This window comes from Gobio gobio (assembly GCF_949357685.1).
Source record: "Gobio gobio genome assembly, chromosome: 23".
NCBI classification, from domain to species: domain Eukaryota; kingdom Metazoa; phylum Chordata; class Actinopteri; order Cypriniformes; family Gobionidae; genus Gobio; species Gobio gobio.
Window position 1 is genome coordinate 36,302,412 of NC_137119.1, and position 17,499 is coordinate 36,319,910.

At 38.2% G+C, this 17,499-nt stretch overlaps 3 protein-coding genes across 4 annotated transcripts in view; 1 reads left to right on the plus strand and 2 right to left on the minus strand.

Annotated features, from left to right (window-relative positions):
- The window catches only part of dnah5l (dynein, axonemal, heavy chain 5 like), a gene marked incomplete at its 5' end in the record, with an annotated part of 68,487 nt that extends 64,282 nt beyond the window's left edge, over positions 1-4,205 (plus strand). The window contains 5 exons of the mRNA XM_079806836.1: positions 118-306; positions 975-1,107; positions 1,250-1,458; positions 1,568-1,789; positions 1,963-4,205. Of these exons, the coding sequence (XP_079662962.1) occupies positions 118-306; positions 975-1,107; positions 1,250-1,458; positions 1,568-1,789; positions 1,963-2,175 (966 nt within the window). The 3' untranslated portion in view covers positions 2,176-4,205. The remainder of the gene's footprint in view (positions 1-117; positions 307-974; positions 1,108-1,249; positions 1,459-1,567; positions 1,790-1,962) is intronic.
- Positions 916-8,082, minus strand: cavin4b (caveolae associated protein 4b). Of its 2 annotated transcripts, XR_013815673.1 has the most exons (4): positions 7,469-8,082; positions 4,478-5,071; positions 2,083-2,203; positions 916-1,742 (listed from the first exon to the last, which is right to left on the minus strand). XR_013815673.1 is itself a non-coding variant. In XM_079806206.1 (2 exons), exons 1-2 carry the CDS (start codon positions 7,832-7,834, stop codon positions 4,481-4,483), a joined length of 957 nt encoding a protein of 318 aa, XP_079662332.1. In that variant the 5' UTR covers positions 7,835-8,040; the 3' UTR covers positions 2,422-4,480. The 2 variants fall into 2 exon arrangements, 1 of the variants encoding a protein (XP_079662332.1); XM_079806206.1 differs by lacking the exons at positions 916-1,742; positions 2,083-2,203 and having other exon boundaries at positions 2,422-5,071; positions 7,469-8,040.
- A 1,305-nt stretch (positions 8,083-9,387) lies between these two features.
- Positions 9,388-17,499, minus strand: part of tmeff1b (transmembrane protein with EGF-like and two follistatin-like domains 1b) — a 33,833-nt gene continuing 25,721 nt past the window's right edge. Inside the window, exons 6-10 of the mRNA XM_079805882.1 lie at positions 16,781-16,929; positions 16,562-16,618; positions 12,798-12,918; positions 12,533-12,694; positions 9,388-10,188 (exon numbers count right to left, since the gene is read on the minus strand). Coding sequence (XP_079662008.1) covers positions 10,113-10,188; positions 12,533-12,694; positions 12,798-12,918; positions 16,562-16,618; positions 16,781-16,929 — 565 coding nt within the window. The 3' untranslated portion in view covers positions 9,388-10,112. The remainder of the gene's footprint in view (positions 10,189-12,532; positions 12,695-12,797; positions 12,919-16,561; positions 16,619-16,780; positions 16,930-17,499) is intronic.

Below are 17,499 nucleotides of genomic sequence, written 5' to 3' on the forward strand. Positions count from 1 at the left end.
TTGTTTCTTGAGCCTTGTCTTAAGAATTTCAATGCCCTTTTTACCTGTGTAAACTGAGCAAATGACAAATACACTACTTGAACTTGAACTATTGATTCTAATTTTTAATTCTAATAGGTATTTGGCCTCCACCCCAATGCTGACATCACTTACCAGACCAACATGGCTAATGAAACCCTGAGTACCATCCTCAACATTCAGCCCAAAGACAGCAGCAGTGGGGAGGGCGAGACCAGGGAGGAGTCTGTCCAGCAAATGGCCAATGAGATGCTAGAAAAACTTCCTGCTAACTATGTGCCACACGAGGTGTGCCTCCTTTTTATTAGGGTGTGCTCACACTAGGTGATCTGAGCACATTTGACCCAAATAATATCAAAACCTGCCTGATATTATGAGCCGATTATAGAATACATATCATAGTGTATGATACATTGCTACTTAAACCAAAGCTGTCCTCTATCTACCAGTGTTGCAATAAAATACAATAACAAAACAAAAGTAAATTAACAGAACACATGTAACAAATTAGCCTCAATATTTAACTCATCAGCATAGATAAAACAACTGACCACGCCTTTTCATCAAAAGCTGACTAAAAGACTGTGTGTGTGCCCGCTCACGTGTGTTTTAAATGTAATTACTTGTTGAACATATGTGGATCTGCTTTTGCTTAAAAAAACCTAACTTTTATTAAGAAAACATACTTTCAATTAACTTTAATTTTGTAAGTTACTGTATTTTTTTTTAGTTATTATTATTTAATCAAAACAACTCAACTGCAGTTTGATTGCTATTACTTGGAATGCACAATAAAAAAAACACATGATTTAAACGGAGTTATCTCATTTTGACTATGAGGCACAATATTAAGATATAAACATTATAATCATTAACACAATGATTTTCTGTTCATCTGCTTTAGAACATTGTTTATTGTGATAATTTTAACTTGACTTTCAAATGACTCTATGCAGGTGAGGAGTAGTCTACAAAAGATGGGTGCATTCCAGCCCATGACTATATTCCTTCGTCAAGAGCTTGACAGAATGCAACGTGTCATTGGTCGCGTGCGCAGTACCCTCACCGACCTTAAACTTGCCATTGATGGTGAGTTTCAGAAACGTTCACCCATAGTACAGAAAACAAATTCATGTTTTATTAATAAGTAGATAAACGTCAACAATATCATCAGGAAAAGACAATTTTTTTTGCTTTTCTATTGTAATACAATGATTTTGTAATCCCAAAGGGACTATAATAATGTCAGAGGATCTCCGCGACGCTCTGGACAGCATGTATGATGCTCGTGTTCCAAAGACCTGGCAAAAGATCTCTTGGGATTCTGCGTCTCTGGGTTTCTGGTTTACTGAACTCCTTGAGAGGAACCAGCAGTTCCATAACTGGACATTTAATGGCCGACCTCATCAGTTTTGGCTCACAGGGTTTTTCAATCCACAGGTGGGGCAAAAGATTTCAGGACCTCATCTTATGTTTCATTTGACTCTTTCATTTCATGCAAATGATCAGGTTTCTCCAGTACTTATTTAGTGTCTGTTCTTCATTGAAGGGGTTCTTAACAGCAATGCGTCAAGAGACCACTCGACAAAATCTGTCTAAAGGCTGGGCCCTAGACACAGTCGTCCTACTCAACGATGTCACTCGCATGATGAAGGAAGATGTGACAGGCCCCCCTCCAGGAGACGTGGGCGGCGTCTATATCTACGGCCTCTATCTGGATGGTGCTGGGTGGGACAGACAAAATGCAAAACTGACAGAATCATCACCAAAGGTATTCAGGGGAAGGGTATATTAAGACAATACATTGCCAAAAGTATCTGTTTCAACTACACACAATGTTAACAGGTATATTAAATCAAGCACAAACCCAAAGTCAACTAATCTGTCAACCATCTTCATTTGCAAAGCCATGATATACAGTATGTGTATAATCTTGTTTGGTAGGTTCTCTTCACACCTTTGCCAGTTGTGCATGTGTATGCAGTGAGCAGCACCACAGAAACCAAGAAGCCGCCTGTTAACCTGTACTCCTGCCCAGTGTACAAGAAACCAAGACGAACTGACCTGACATACATCTTTTCACTGTTGCTCCGGAGCAGCCAGAACCCGGACCACTGGACACTGAGGGGAGTCGCTTTGCTTTGTGACTGTAAATAAACCCATAATTTGCTCCAAGAGTCCAGAGCTATTTTAATACAAGAAACAAGTTAGAAAAGAAATCAATCATTAAATAAAGCTGAAGGTTCTTTTAACTCTCTTGTTAGTTAGTGAGAATTTATTCTAAATGTAGTATTATTATTAGTAATATGACTATTCTTGTCATTTGACAGTTGTATTTTATGTCTTATGACAATTATTTTGCCATTTTGTTTTAGTATTGAAGTAAGACTTGAATTTCTAATTGAGATGGGAGGGATTTTATTGTGAAATGTGTTTGAAAGCAACAATAAACAAACATGCAATAGAATGTATCAATGTTTTTCTTAAGCTATTCAGAAATGCCCCTTTTAGTGGTCTACTATCTGGGATTGTTACTTTTGCAGTGCTTAGATGTTGATGCATACATTATAGCAGAAGAGTCTAAACTATGTGCATATATGACTAAAAACAATGTATAGAAGAAACATAATTGTTGCATTACAACTAGCGTTCTTGAGTGACATGTTCTTTATTCACACATGAACATTTCAAGCATATTATAAAGCTCAAAGTGTGATTGAAACAAACAGTGTAAAAACATCTCATGATGGCAGTCTAGGCTTTGTATCATCATTACAGCTATGTGGCCGGTGACGTTTTTTCCCCTTCCATTTGACTACAGTACAAAAGTTTGATAGGAAACTAAATGCCATACAGCAGCATTAGTTTTTTCTACTGAGATCTTTTAACACCAGACTGATAGTACATCTCTTATAATAAATCTTGATGACTAGTTATACACTGCATTTTCTTCCACAAACTCTTCAGAAACCAGCTGATGGAGTTAACATGTTTATTTAAAAATACTACAACTGAATAGTGATGGGTCATCACCAAGGTTAGACTGCAAAAATTGCTTTTTTAGAGTTTACATGAACAACACAGAAAGGTACAGAAATAATATTGTTATAAATGTCTGCACAATGTTATATTCCTAAAACAACTACAACATCTAAATTGAAAATTAATAATTCTAAACTCGTTCATTGTTGACATGCTGGATGTCAGTCAACACCAGAATTATATTTGAAGTTCTCCAGATAAAGTCCAAAATCCACTTCTGTAATCCATTTTGTTAATTTTTTTTTTTTATAAATTCAGCTATTTAAAGTAACTTTACACACGCCTAACAAATACAATTTGTAATTCCTAAAAGGTGCACTCAGTAATTTTTCCTCAAAAATGTTTTGCCCCTTGAGAAAGAATAGTGAGAGCGGGTGTCTTATGCTGCGTTCCAGGCAAACTGTAACCCGTGTTTTTCCAACCTTCTACCCGTGAAAGTGGACTGGAACGGCAGTCAAACCCGTGACTTCCCACCCGTGAACTCGTACTAGATCGATGTACTCCCAGTTACGAGCTCTGACGTAACAGCCCGCGAAGCAACAATGACAGCCCCAAACGGATGCGGTGTTTATGAAACAAATATACAAATATCATTAAATAAAAGGTATAACAGCTTCTCTTGCCGTATATGCCATTTTTAATAAGCAAGTAAGCACCTGTGGCGATAGAAATTATTGTAAATTAGCGTACGGTCTGCCATGCTTTGTTTACATTTAGATACTACAATTCCTTGCGCTCAGGCAGTTTGGCGTGCTTTGCCTGGAACGCTACAAAGTCGTGAGTCGTGGTTTGAAGTTGTAATTTACAGGCTCAAAAACCTGCCTGGAACGCAGCATTATTCTACACGAAGATCTTCTATCACGGGGACGCCATATTGGGATCACATGACCAGCTGACCACTACTCACTAAAGATGTGTACGACTTGAAGCGGCGCTACGCAGATCGCAGATCGCAGATCATACTTTTTGGTATGACATCAAAGTACCGCAAGAGCATCTGCTCTTTGTTTGTTTCCAAAAACCTTTTCTTCTGCATGATGCGTAAACCTTAGGTGGCAGAATAAAGACAAAAAAAAAACAAAACCAACAGTGAGTGCACCCTAATTTTAGCTGAATTGAAATGAATTAATAAAAACCATAGCCTAGTCATCTCAGTATATTGGTTTAACATTCATAACCCTTCAAAGTCCATAACAGATGTAAACAAGAAAATCAAAAGAAGAAAAAAATTCTAGGTATATTGTTTGTAGTGTACAACTTCCTCATTTCGCTCATTCAATTGTCGTAAACACAATCCACTGATCCATACCCTCAGAAGCAAGATCTCTGATCTTCCCAATCTTTCCACCTTCAAGTTCTCCATAACCTAATTCATATCTGTACATTAGTCTTTCCCAAATGTGACTGTCAGACTTGCCGTTTAAGAAAGCTGCTTCATATCATACATCGGCACTTCCGATTCCTCGCCCTTGCCCTCATCTGGACCTTCTTGTTTCTCCGTTGGCTCCGTGTAGGCCACGTCAGGGCTGGCCTTGCGGCCCTTGGGTGGTGGGACGGGTGCCGTTCCTTCCGTGGTCCCTTCTGCTCCTTCCTGACCTTCAGCCACCGTCCTTTCCTTCTTCAGGTTCAGCTTTGCTGGCACGGTTTTCGTGATGGTTTCCTTGAAACGTTCCCCAGACTGTTTCAGCCGTTCCCCGGACTGGCGGATTCTCTCACGTCGATCGGCCGATACTATGCGCTCACCCAGCTTGTTGACCTTGGTGCCCAGGTTCTCTTTGGTCTTAGTCATGTTCTCACGCGAGAAGGTCTGCTTCAGGCTTTCGATACGCTTCAGGCCGGTCTTCTTTAGTTTGGCAGCAGTAGATGAGTCGGCCTCCTCAACGACCATGTATTCCTCATCTGAGTCTGGGAGCGGGGCCTCCGTTGCATCTGGGTCTGTTGGAGCGTCTCCGCCTGTTGCTCCCTTCAGAGAGGCTTTGGAGCCAGCTACAGCTGGGACCTCATTATCTCCCTGTGGGAAGACAATACATTTACCATCATTACACTTTTATATCACATCTAAGACCTTCAATCAAATGGTTTAGGCTGCAAAGTAGGCCTGCATAGTACTGAACCCCATTCCATGTGTGCATAGTTATTAGTTATCTATATTTTGTAAAATGTTTTATTTTGTAAATGTAATTGTGTGTGTGTGTGTGTGTGTGTGTGTGTGTGTGTGTGTGTGTGTGTGTGTGTGTGTGTGTGTGTGTGTGTGTGTGTGTGTGTGTGTGTGTGTGTGTGTGTGTGTGTGTGTGTGTGTGTGTGTGTGTGTGTGTGTGTGTGTGTGTGTGTGTGTGTGTGTGTGTGTGTGTGTGTGTGTGTGTGTGTGTGTGTTTGTTTAAAAACGGTTCCAGTATAGCTCTATACAATACAATTAAATTAAATAATCTCAATGGTTCTCAAGTGGAAGGTCACAAATTCCCCCCAAAAATGGTGAGTGAGAAAACCATATAGCCTAATCATCATGCATAATTATGATAGCAAAAGAAAGTGAAGGATAATGTGACCATCTATATACGTGAATACGTGAAGTTATTTTATGTTCACTAGCTCTGAGGTAACTGATACGCGGAATGATACGATTGACGTGAAAGTAGCGCGGTCAGTTACCCGCTGAATCCGCCACTGACCAATCAGAATCAAGTATTCCAGTAAACCGTTTAATAATTTACAAACTTTAAAATGGTTCTATGCCAGATTGCCAGGCTATATTTCGACGATTAAATGCTTCAAACTTCTGGTATCAAACTTAATGTAATGTAAAAAAAAATTCTGGGATTACAATCAAACCAGTTGAGAATCACTGCAATATTGACATAAAAAAAAACAATTATGTTGTATCTAAAGTGCATAAGAATTACCACAGCCGATAGAGCCGCGAGTCTGGCCACAAATAAAGATCAGGTAGGTTTGTAATTTGTTTCGAAAGTGATGTACTGTTTCATAACTCGTAACGTTACATAACATTCACCTATCAGCATATCAGTTCAGTACACAAAGTCTAATCGCTACGAAGCATACAAAATAAGTGAATCAAGTTACATGTTTCACTGTCAGTCCTCATGGGCTAAAGCCAATAAAGGTTGAACCCAGTATTGTGTGTCCACACTTCTGATAACGAGTAGCAAAACAAAATGCACATTTTTATATAAGAAAATCACTATTGATTACATACTGCCAAAGTTCAATCGTTATGAATCACTCTGTCGGCAGCTTTTTTAACCATCACTCTGTCAGACGCGATAACACTATATTAGGACATGAAGCTTCAGTGCAGCTCTCAGAATAACCATGAACAAATCTGTCAGCTGTTCTGCTCACGGTACAAGAGACGTTCAAACCCATGGGCAGCAATTAAAAGTAGGAAAATATGAGTTAATTTGCGTACATGGGCAGCCCATCTGTCTTCAGGAAAATTCTCTATGTCTATTATGGAAAATGGAGAACATTTCCTATGATAGATCTTCTGAAGATGTAGACAGCAGCAAATACATTTTTTAGTCATAATGGCCCCACATGACACAGGTAAATAAAAATAGACAGTAAGTCAAATTTTATTTGATTGATGCAGTACCTTAAATGTAACCCCACCCCCACAGAGAGTTGCAGCTTTTATTATCTTCATTTCAGAAAATCTACTCTTAGTTAAAAGGGTCTGTAAAGTTCTTTAAAAAAAAAAATGTGGGTACATTTTTATTCCTTTTGTATTATGTTTTAAAAAAACCCGACCAAATACAAGCTACGCCAAATGATTCCCAAGCTACAAATGTAATGCATCTATTGCAGACGTATGAAACAATATTTCCAGATTTAGCAATGAAACATTCCTCAGTGATGTCATAATTTCTGTAATCGATCTTAATCTCATTTCGGAGCTCTAGCCTCGTTTACAGCAGCAGCAATATTCTAAATAAGGCTTCATAGTTCATTCTCTAAAACATGAAAGAGTGAATATTAATTCGTTTTTACTCTTTCATGGATCACATTGCATGGTTTATTTGCTTGATACTCCAGACATCCTGCCACATATCAGATAAAATGGCCGCCAACCTAATCCTCCATTCTCAGTGGGGACTGGCAGAACATTCCTACTGTATTGCTTTTGGCTGTAGGCCACATGACCTTCTAGTGAGTCGTGATTTATCTTGGATCATGCAAGACCTTGTATCTTGTAATAATCTCTCTTTGATGGTCCCATTAGCTCAAGTTGAAATAATCGATGCATGAAGTTTCAATCAAGAGCAAAGGAAAATGGTCCACTATTCTAAGGTTGTACGTTTCCAAAATTAGACTTGCTTCATATGGAACCCAGAAAACCTCAAAAGTAAACACTCGCATGCCACAAAAAGCAGAGATAATTCAGTCTTACCTGGTAGATGACGACACGGAACTTGTTCTTGTTCAGAAGCTCGCCTTGGGTTTCCTCCACCTTCTTGACACGTATGTTCTGCTTCTCCACCCGCACACGGACATCCTTGATGTGGCAGCTGACCTGGCGCGTTTTCTCCAGAAGTTTCTCCACAGTGCCACTCGTTGCCGTGTGCTCCTTCGTCAGCTTCACCACGTCCGTCTGGATGTTCTTCATGGTGTTCTCCAGCTCCAGCTGCCTCTCCTCCATGCGCTGCTGGCACGCCTGCACGTTGTCTATGATCCCGGACACCCTTTCCAGCAGAGAGAAGATGTTCAGGGCGCTGGGCTCGTCCGCCACACCTGCCAGTCCCAGTTTGTCAGCCATGCTTGCCCTTGTAACACAGTGAGGACCCTAGACTAGAACTTCTGAAGGTCTCAGGTCTTGCTTTGGTGTATTTTCTGTTGGTGCACAGGAAGGTGTTGGGTTATGGGGTGGGACGCTGGATCGTGGGGCCGTGGTGGGCCCTGGAAGACTCTTGGATGAGACGGACTCGCCCCCCGGACTGGAGCTTCATTAACGTACTGGAGAATATAGAAGCTCCTCCCTTCGTGTATATAGGGAACACAAGGTTCAAAGGCCAGACACACAGGGAACGACTAGAAAAGAGGGCAGAGGGGTTGGAAGGGGGCATCAAACCAACTCGCCATGAATTCAGCGTTATAAATATCCACAGTAAGGTGACACCTCGTCAATTTTAGAAGATGCGTGTACAGCTGAGATAATGGAAACCCCCTTCGTTCTCAACCACACCATTTTCTTTTTTTACAAAGAGATGAGTTTCCTCAAAGAAAAGCGAATGATAGAGTCAAATTTTGTTGAAAAGAATAGCACAAACAATACTTCTTCAAGTCAACTGATTGTCCAACTTTGGACAAAAAGTTCAAGCTTTACCATTACCAAATTTGAGAAATTTCACAACTGAGGGTGCAATTTGCTTACAACAATATCCACAATGCTTTAAGATTGGCCTCAAGCGTGATTTGGACTGCCATGTTGCAACCTGGGGAAGATGATCCACCTTAAGATGGGACTGTACAAACTTGTGAAATGATGCCACCAGCTGCAGTCTATTCTTAAACCTGGCCGCCTAGAATTACTCATCACTCATGTCGTAGCTGATCAAGGCTTACTTAAAGGGATAGTTCACCCAAAAATGAAAATGTGGTCATTTACTCACTGTCAAGTTGTCCCAAATGTACACAAAAAAAAATGATTTGATAATCAGACCAGACCAACATTCTTCAAAATATCTTCTTTTGTGTTCAAACTCATACAGGTTTAGAACAACATCAGGGTGAGTAAATGATGACAGAATTTTTATTTTTGGGTGAACTATCCCTTTAATTCTCCAGAAGTCTTCATTCAGCTGATACTTGAAACCACTTTCTTACACACACAATCTCACGTGAGTCAAACTTTTGCGATCAGATCTTTTTTTCTTCCAATAGCCGCTTCTCAATGCAATCAGTTAGTTCAATCATTCGATAACCCAAGATGTCACTCTTAAAGGCATATTCACCCAAAAATCATTTACTCATCCTCATGTTGATCTGAACCTATATGACTTTCTTTCTTCAGTTTTTGTCGATACAATGAAAGTCAATACATTTTTTTCAAAATAACTGTTTCACTGTCAGTACAGGTTTGAAACCACATGAAGGTGAGTAAATGATTTTGGGTAAACTGTCCCTTTAAGACATTTTGTAAAGTTGTAAAGATGATGCGGAATGATTTTAACCGGTCAAATTACTTGAACTGCATTCTTATAATTAGATTACTCTGAGAGATTGTATTACTTCGGACAAGCCACATCTGAATGACTCGAGGTTTACCAAATAACTTTACACTGTGTGTATGTGAACAGGCAACAAAAATATCTGTAAGACTGAGAATTAAATTTTATTAAATCTACAGCACTGGACACAGTTTCACAGGTCATGCGATATGCAGTTCATAGAATTAAATTAATGTCAATAATGTTCATTTCAACATTAACAACACCGATAACATTAGAACATAAAAACTACAAACATTTCAACATTGATAAGATTAGCTAGTCAAACACGTTGCATTTCATTCTCTGGAATTCCCTTCAAAAGAAACTGTAAACGTCATCACTTCGTCGGCGCACTTGTTCTTGTCCAATTCAATTTGGTGTTCAGCTTGATTTGAGGAAATAAAAATCAAATCAAAGGGGCAGTTAAAGACAGTTCAGAGTTAATATTTTCAGTAAAGAAGCACATTCCATGAAAATGGAGGACGTCCGTTTTTGTGGTACAGTTTGTGTGCCGAGAGTTACATTTAACAGTACGTAAAAAAAAAACTGGCACCACAACCTAAAGGAAAAATAAAAACAAAAAAACTCGACAAAAAAGAGCTGGCTTTAATCATTCATTTGACAGTGTTTGCCACTGACATCAAGTACCTAAAATGTCCTGAAAACAAGAAAACAATAAGGCACCATCCAATAAAATAATGAAATAAAATGTAAAATACGAAAATAACCTTATTGTCCAGAGTTGAGAAAGCACAAAACAAAAAAGCACATTAAAACTGTAATCCACTTGGTACAAAAAGTATAAAAAAATAAAATAAAAACAAGCTACATCATCCTTGAAGAGTTGTTTGATGAAAAGTTCTGCTTTTGCCGTCTTCCACGATTATTCTTAGGACATTTCCTGTAAAAAACAAAAACAAAAGGATATTACACACACACACACACACACACAAACACATGCATTTTTAAACCAACAAGTTACAATAATATTAGTTAAAGGGATACTTCACCACTGGGAAGATGAATGTGTATTTAAACTGGGTCATTTATGTAATAGAAATGTGAAATTATTTCAGAAGTTGGTGCCTTCTAGACTAAGAAAAGCCAGAAAATGTATTTTTCACTCATGTGGATGAAAGACAACAACTCCCAGAATGCACTTGCTTCACTGTCCTATGAGGCCACTCCCAAGCCACGTCTACCGGTTACAGCATCGCGGCACCGCCCCCACCGTCTTTTTCATTTTTATAGTAAAAATGATTTAGTTCAGTTAGAGAACAGACACTACAATTAAAAACTGAACGTGTCTGCTCAATACAGCACGAGCCGAATGAGTGTCGCCGCACAGACCAGCAGCAGGAGTCAGATATCATTCATCAGAGAGTTGCCACGTTTACATGCGCACTTTTTTGTCATTCCGATTGAAAGATTCGGTGGACTGTTTACATGACACATTATCTAAACCGATTTGGTGTTTACATGTGCTGATGCTTTCAGTCAGAATCATTTTGTGACAGTCTGCCGCATCAGATTCGTAACGTTGCCAGTTATAGTAACTGCGACGTCTGTGGATCAATACGATGTTTTTTCTGTGACATACCTAATGTATGTCCTATACGATGGCTATTTCAACAGCTGTGAATGATGAATGCGGACTTGAAATGAATTCAATTCATTTATTTTGAAAAACACAAAATTAACAATAAAAATGCACCCAATTTACTATAAAATACTATGGATATATGGTGAAACATGAATGAAAGCATTCAAGACGTGCTCCGCATCATTACTAGTAATATCTAACTTAACTGTTAGATAAATACTAAACGCATTGATATTTCAGATGATTAAGAAAAGATGCCATAATCCCAGAGGTATAAATATTAACAAAAGTAATTAAAGTAGACTGTGGGTAATGCTACTTAACCAATTTGAAGCAGTTGTTGAACTTTTTTTATACATAAAAACAGAGAGAAATGTCGACACATGTCCTGTCCAGCAGCTTGAATGTTCCCTGTTGCCATGGCAACTCTCAACGGCCACCAGGACTTATACAGTTTTATAAAAGCTATCTATTATTTTTTGTAAAGTGTAAGAATCACCTCAGAAAAGTACATTCTTCTGTCAGGCACAGTTGAAGCCTAGGACAAAGTCAAACGCTGTCAAGATGAGATGTTGTAGCCAGGCGATGTCCGTGTCATTATTCCAACATTATATTCATAACTTGTTACCGAAATAAAAAGTTTAATACCTCAGAAAAATTAGCTTTCCTTTTTTGTCAACATTAGCCTGATGTGAGCGCGACGCACGCACTGTATATCACATCACGCAGAAAGACGTACACTCAAAGTAATCGGATCAGATCGTTTACAGGGTGGAATTTTTCGTTTGATTGGTTCATGAAAAGGTTTATCCCACCCCTCTCAAACCGATTTCATTCGGTTTGGGCATTTTTATTCCAATTGAGGTGTTTATATGGAGCATTTTCATTAGGATTGGACTTTTAAACCGATTACAGTGCTCCGTGTAAACACACCTAGTGAGAAGCTGACAGACAGACAAGATTGTACCGTTTTGCTGTTGTGTTTTTCATTAAGAATAATAGGCTAATGAACCCATCATTCAAGCAACCCGCCCCCGAATTGGCTCTAATTCTAAACCGAAACTAAAATGAGCATGGCCGCACGAGCATTCATTCATGGCCGTACAGTCTTTCACAGTGCGTGTCCAGTCTGGCGTGTTTTCAGTTCACGCCTATGGAGCTTAACTTTCATAGGAATTAATTGAAGAAACTCGCTTTGCTCCGCACCGCTTCGTTATGCATGTCTGAGCGGCCATACGCATTTTACATTCTGTGAGTGAGATCACACCCCTGTGGGCGGGTTGAAAACATGCAGAACTAGCTCCTTCTACTGGCTGTAGTCTCTAGCCTCTGGCCAAAAAAGCATCCGATGACGCTAAATGACGATTTTTGCGTCATCTGAGGGTTTTTTCCAGACAAAAAAATACAGAAATCTCTCGTCTCAGGGGGATATGAGGGAGGGAAGCAAGGTCATTCAAATATACTACCGGGTTTCTACTGATACAAAGCTTAATGCTAATCGCTGAAGTAACCCTTTAAACTGAGCATTATGTGGGGTAAATTGAACTCTTAAATTAGCTTTGATATTAAGAAAGTGCATTAATGCATGCTAACATTTTCATTTTCATCCACCAGGCCCTTGTTTGTTTCTTCCAGCACTCACCTGGTAATACACATGACCACTGCCACAATAATGGCGATCTGCACGGCTCCAATGATGGCAGCTATTAGCACATAATGAAGTTTCTGACCACTGGGGACCACATACAGGATGTTAAAGTCGGCGATCTCCTCACACTGGGTCCCCGTGTAACCTGAATCACACCTGTGGAAATACAAGAAACCATCTGAAACTCATTTTCCAAGAAATGCCATTTTTTAATGAGCACCTGTACACAGTTCTGTGCAACCAAATACCAGACGCTCACCGGCAGGAGGCGATGCCATAATTAAATTCACACTGGCCATGAACGCAGAAGTTGGCGTAGTCATCTGTGCAGGGAACGGGCATCCAGCCGTATCCTTTTCCATCACCGGCTTTTGCTGGGTCTAAAAATAGAACAAACTACTTTTACTACTCTATTGCTGAAAGTAGCACATTCAACTCCCAGATTTAGCTTAGTCTAAACTCAAATATACAGAACTATACAGTTGAGCAGTGCAATTTATTAAGGGAATGTGACATTTTACTTTAAGCTACTTTATTACAAACAGCCACTATTCTAGATTAAAGGCAACACAATCAACATGCATTTAACATTAAGTCCATAAATGTCCTCAGAGTTTATATGAATTATTTATAATATATTATATTAATATGTATATTAATCTCTGAGCTTATATTAATTTAATTTTGATCAACTCAATTGACTTGATCTAAACATGTTGACTATATACGTAACTACATAACTGCAATAACAACATGAATCTGTTCGTTTTTAGTGAACGTGAGCTCAAAATTCTCAAAAACCAATTAAAAGTTTGGGGTCAGTGTGTTTTTTTGTTGTTGTTTTTTTCAGCAAGGATGCATTAAATTGATCAAAAGTGACAGTAAATACATTTATAATGTTACAAAAGATAAATAAATTCTGTTCTTTTGATCTTTCTAAGAATCCTGAAAACAATATCACAGTTTACATAAAATATGAAGCAGCACAACGCTTTCAATACTGATAATAGTCATGAGCATCAAATCATCATATCTGAATGATTTCTGAAGGATCATGTGACACTGAAGACTGGAGTAATGATGCTGAAAATTTAGCTTTGATCACAGGAATGAATTACATTTTAAAATATATTCAAATAGAAAACAAGTTATTTAAAATGGTATAGTAATGTTTTACAATATTACTGTTTTTACTGTATTTTTGAACAAATAAATGCATCCTTGGAGAGCAGTTCTTTTAAAAAATATTTAAAAATCTTACCGACCTCCAACATTTCACTATCCAATCAATTCCAACAGGATAAAGACATTTTTCTCTAATTAGATATTCTTCACAATTAAATATTTCACATTATGGAAGTAAAATTGTGAACAACATTTTAAGGTGACATTAGAGATAGAGATGCACCGATTGCAATTTTCTTGGCCGATTCCGATTTCCGATTTTTTGTTAATGAGATCGGCCGATACCGATTTTTGCAGATTCCGATTTTCTTTCTAAGAACTATAATTGACAGCATATACAAACAAAAATCCACCTTTACTTCAAAGCAAAACATTTTTTAATCTAAAATAAATTACTAAACATTACAACAGGATCTCCTCTCACTTAAACAACTCTCCAAAAATAAGTGTTCTGTGCCTGGAAAGAAGTAGAAATAACAAATAACTGAAAATCAGTTGCTTTATGAAACAAAACATTATAAATTGACCTTTTTCTCTTTTTTACTAAAGTACAAAAGATCCTATGAATGAACAAACCTGAAGTGTACAATACTCCTCCAAATAATAGTTCAGTAATTTGGGTAATAAATGTTGCCAGCTAGGGATGTCACAGTACCAAAATTCCAGTAGTCGGTACCAATACCATAAAAATGTTATGGTATATATATATATTAGGGCTGTCAAAAGATTAATCGCATCCGAAATGAAAGTTTGTGTTTACATAATGTATGTGCGTGTACTCTGTTAATTATTATTTATATATAAATACACACACATTCATGTATATATTTAAGAAATATTTGCATGTATACACTGTATATACATTTATATAATCTATAATATATATAAATATAAATGTTTTATAAAATAAAAAACATTTCTTAAATATATACATACTTGTGTGTGTATTTATATATAAATAATAATTAACAGAGTATACACACATATATTATGTAAACACAAACTTTTATTTTGGATGCGATTAATCGCGATTAATCTTTTGACAGCTCTAATATATATATATATATATATATATATATATTTATTTTATTTTTTTATTTAACCATTAATTTTTTTTAATTAAATGTATTAAGTTTATTATTTATGATGATAATCATTATAAGTAAATAATACATCAACTTTTTTTTTTTTAAAGGCTGTATGCTGTTTAAAAGTAAACATTGTTTATAAAAAAAAAGATCAAGTGAAAAATAATCAACCATTTAAGCATAATTATTATTATTAGTAGTAGAGACGTATTATTATTACATAGAGCCGGTGCTAAATCTACAGTAGGCTACATTAGTAGCCTAATATATTCTGTCAATCAAAACAATTTTCAACCAAACTTTTATTTTGACGTGTTGCCGTTGCCCTTGAGTGTCTGTGTTCATGATATGACAGTTCTCTCAAATGAAACGGTAAATTCTCATGAAGTGACGGTTTATGCGTTCGGCTGATCATCCAGCGCCATGAAGTCCATAATTTCTATGTAATTGCTTTGGTCTTTTCACTGCTTATACCAAGGAAAGATAGGAGAGGCTGCTGACCTGTGGCTGGCTCTGAGCTCTGGCCAGCTTTAGCCGTTTTACCTTAACTAACGTTACTTTCTTCAAACTGGGCATGTTCCGCGGGGTGATGGAGTTTTAAGTGTCTAATTAGGTTTGTCGTGTTGTGCGCTTTCCTGGTGGTTCCCCCGCGGTTTATTTTAACCTTACAAGTTTTACAAATGGCATTATTAGTGTCTTCTAGTGTTTGCATGCGGCTGTGAGCGCGAGTGTGGCTCTGACGTCAGACGTCCTGTGAGCTGGTTACGTCTGTGTTTACGTTAAAACTTACCAAGATGGGCATTGAGACATTTTTGAGTGTATTTGACCATTAATAAACTGGAAAAAGGAGCCCATTTTTGCACCTGTATGTCAGAGGCAGCTTTATTACGGTATGTGTGTGTGCGCTTCAGATGCGAGTGCGAAATCTGCGGGAATTAGTAGAATTAACGTTATGTGCAACGCCGCATGAAATTCAGACCAGTAACATCAATACCAACACGCTAAAGAAAAATCCAGCAGACCACGCGTTCGCAATGTTCAGAGGATTAACCGGACTGAATGAGAGGAGGCGGGTGCGTGTCAACTCACTGTCGGTGGGAGAGGAGAGCGCAGCTGATATCGATACTGTAGAACATGTGTATCATATCGTTTCAGATATTTCAGTATCGATACATAGCGAATTATGGATATTTTTGACAACACTAGTAGGCATACACACAGGTTCGTTCTCTCGCCCCCTTCAGTGCAATTCGGCTAGGTATACATCCGCGCTAAAATATCAAGGTGAAAGTCATCATAGCTTGCGTAGTATAGACCCAGCTCCCAACCCAACTTTGAGAATAGATTAACGGCGATATTTTTTTTATCGCCCAATAAGAGTCTCACGTTAACGCAGTTAACCCACCACTAGTTGAAATATATTACAAATAAAAGGATTCCTCTCTGGAGAAGTGTTCAGTCTTTCCGCTCGTAAATTCCACCATGTAATCCACCCATGGTGCAAGTGCAACTCGCTTTTAAAGGGAATGGGAGATGAGACTTTGATTGGTTTATTGCGCGTTATGCCCAAAACACACCCATTACTCATTAAGAGACTAGGTACAACCCTTTTGGACCATGCGTCTGGCGTTTTTTCCATCGTTAAACTAGCAAAAGTGGATTCGGACACGCCATAAGTGCACCTGCGCCATGCGCTTCAGACCATGTGCTCAGATCATTAAAATAGGAAGATGATTAGAAATGTACTGACCAGTGAACTCTGGCTTGTAGGGAAGTCCAGCTTCAGTTTTCTTAGCTTTGTCTTTATCTGAGTGATAACAAAACATACACGGATTGGCTCTGGTAGACAAACTATCATTCACAATTCCACATAAAACAAATAAAGGAACTATGGATAAAATAGTGAGTTATCTGAGACTATTTGTCGTTATGTATTAGCTGCAGTGCTGTTACTGTGGCGGGATCTGACCTGGGCATCTCCCTAAATGTTTCACATCGATCTGTTCCTGCTTCATACAGGATGCCTCTCGCACCAGGCAGGGGTTGTGGTAGGAGTTTCCGTCTGTGCCACACACTGGATTCTCATTGTGCCCACTGCAGTCGATTTTACACGAACAGCTGCAACAACAGACACATTTAAATGCTGTTAGAATTTGTGCTATGAATTATTCAAAGGCAGAACACATTTTACTGGTACAACAAACACTTTACCAGTAACAAATGTTTTTGTTAAAGCCCTGAATGCATTTTGGGATATCACAAAACATACTATTTATACACAATTTTGATTTGATAACTGGACTAACCAGTGAACCAATCGCGTTGCACAGCTTCTCAAATGTTGGTTTGATCATTCTGAAATGTCTGATCCAAAGTCGGTCATCAAAATGATTTGGTTTAATTCCCTCCCAGAAGAGTCCCATATAATTGCTTTCACAAACACCAGGCATTCGAAGATAACATGACAGATTATTGCGTTTTGTCTGTGCGCTCTGAGACGCAAGTCATTTACAATGTAGGATAAAAGAGCCACAGTGGCTTCCTAGATTGCAGCAACAACCGTTTTTATTACAGATATTTGTGCCAGTTTCCAAGGAATTGACGATTTTGCTCTCCTGAACACTTGCTTTATTTGCAAATGTTTTATGAGATGCTCCAATTTTGCAACATATAATGGTAACATAGATA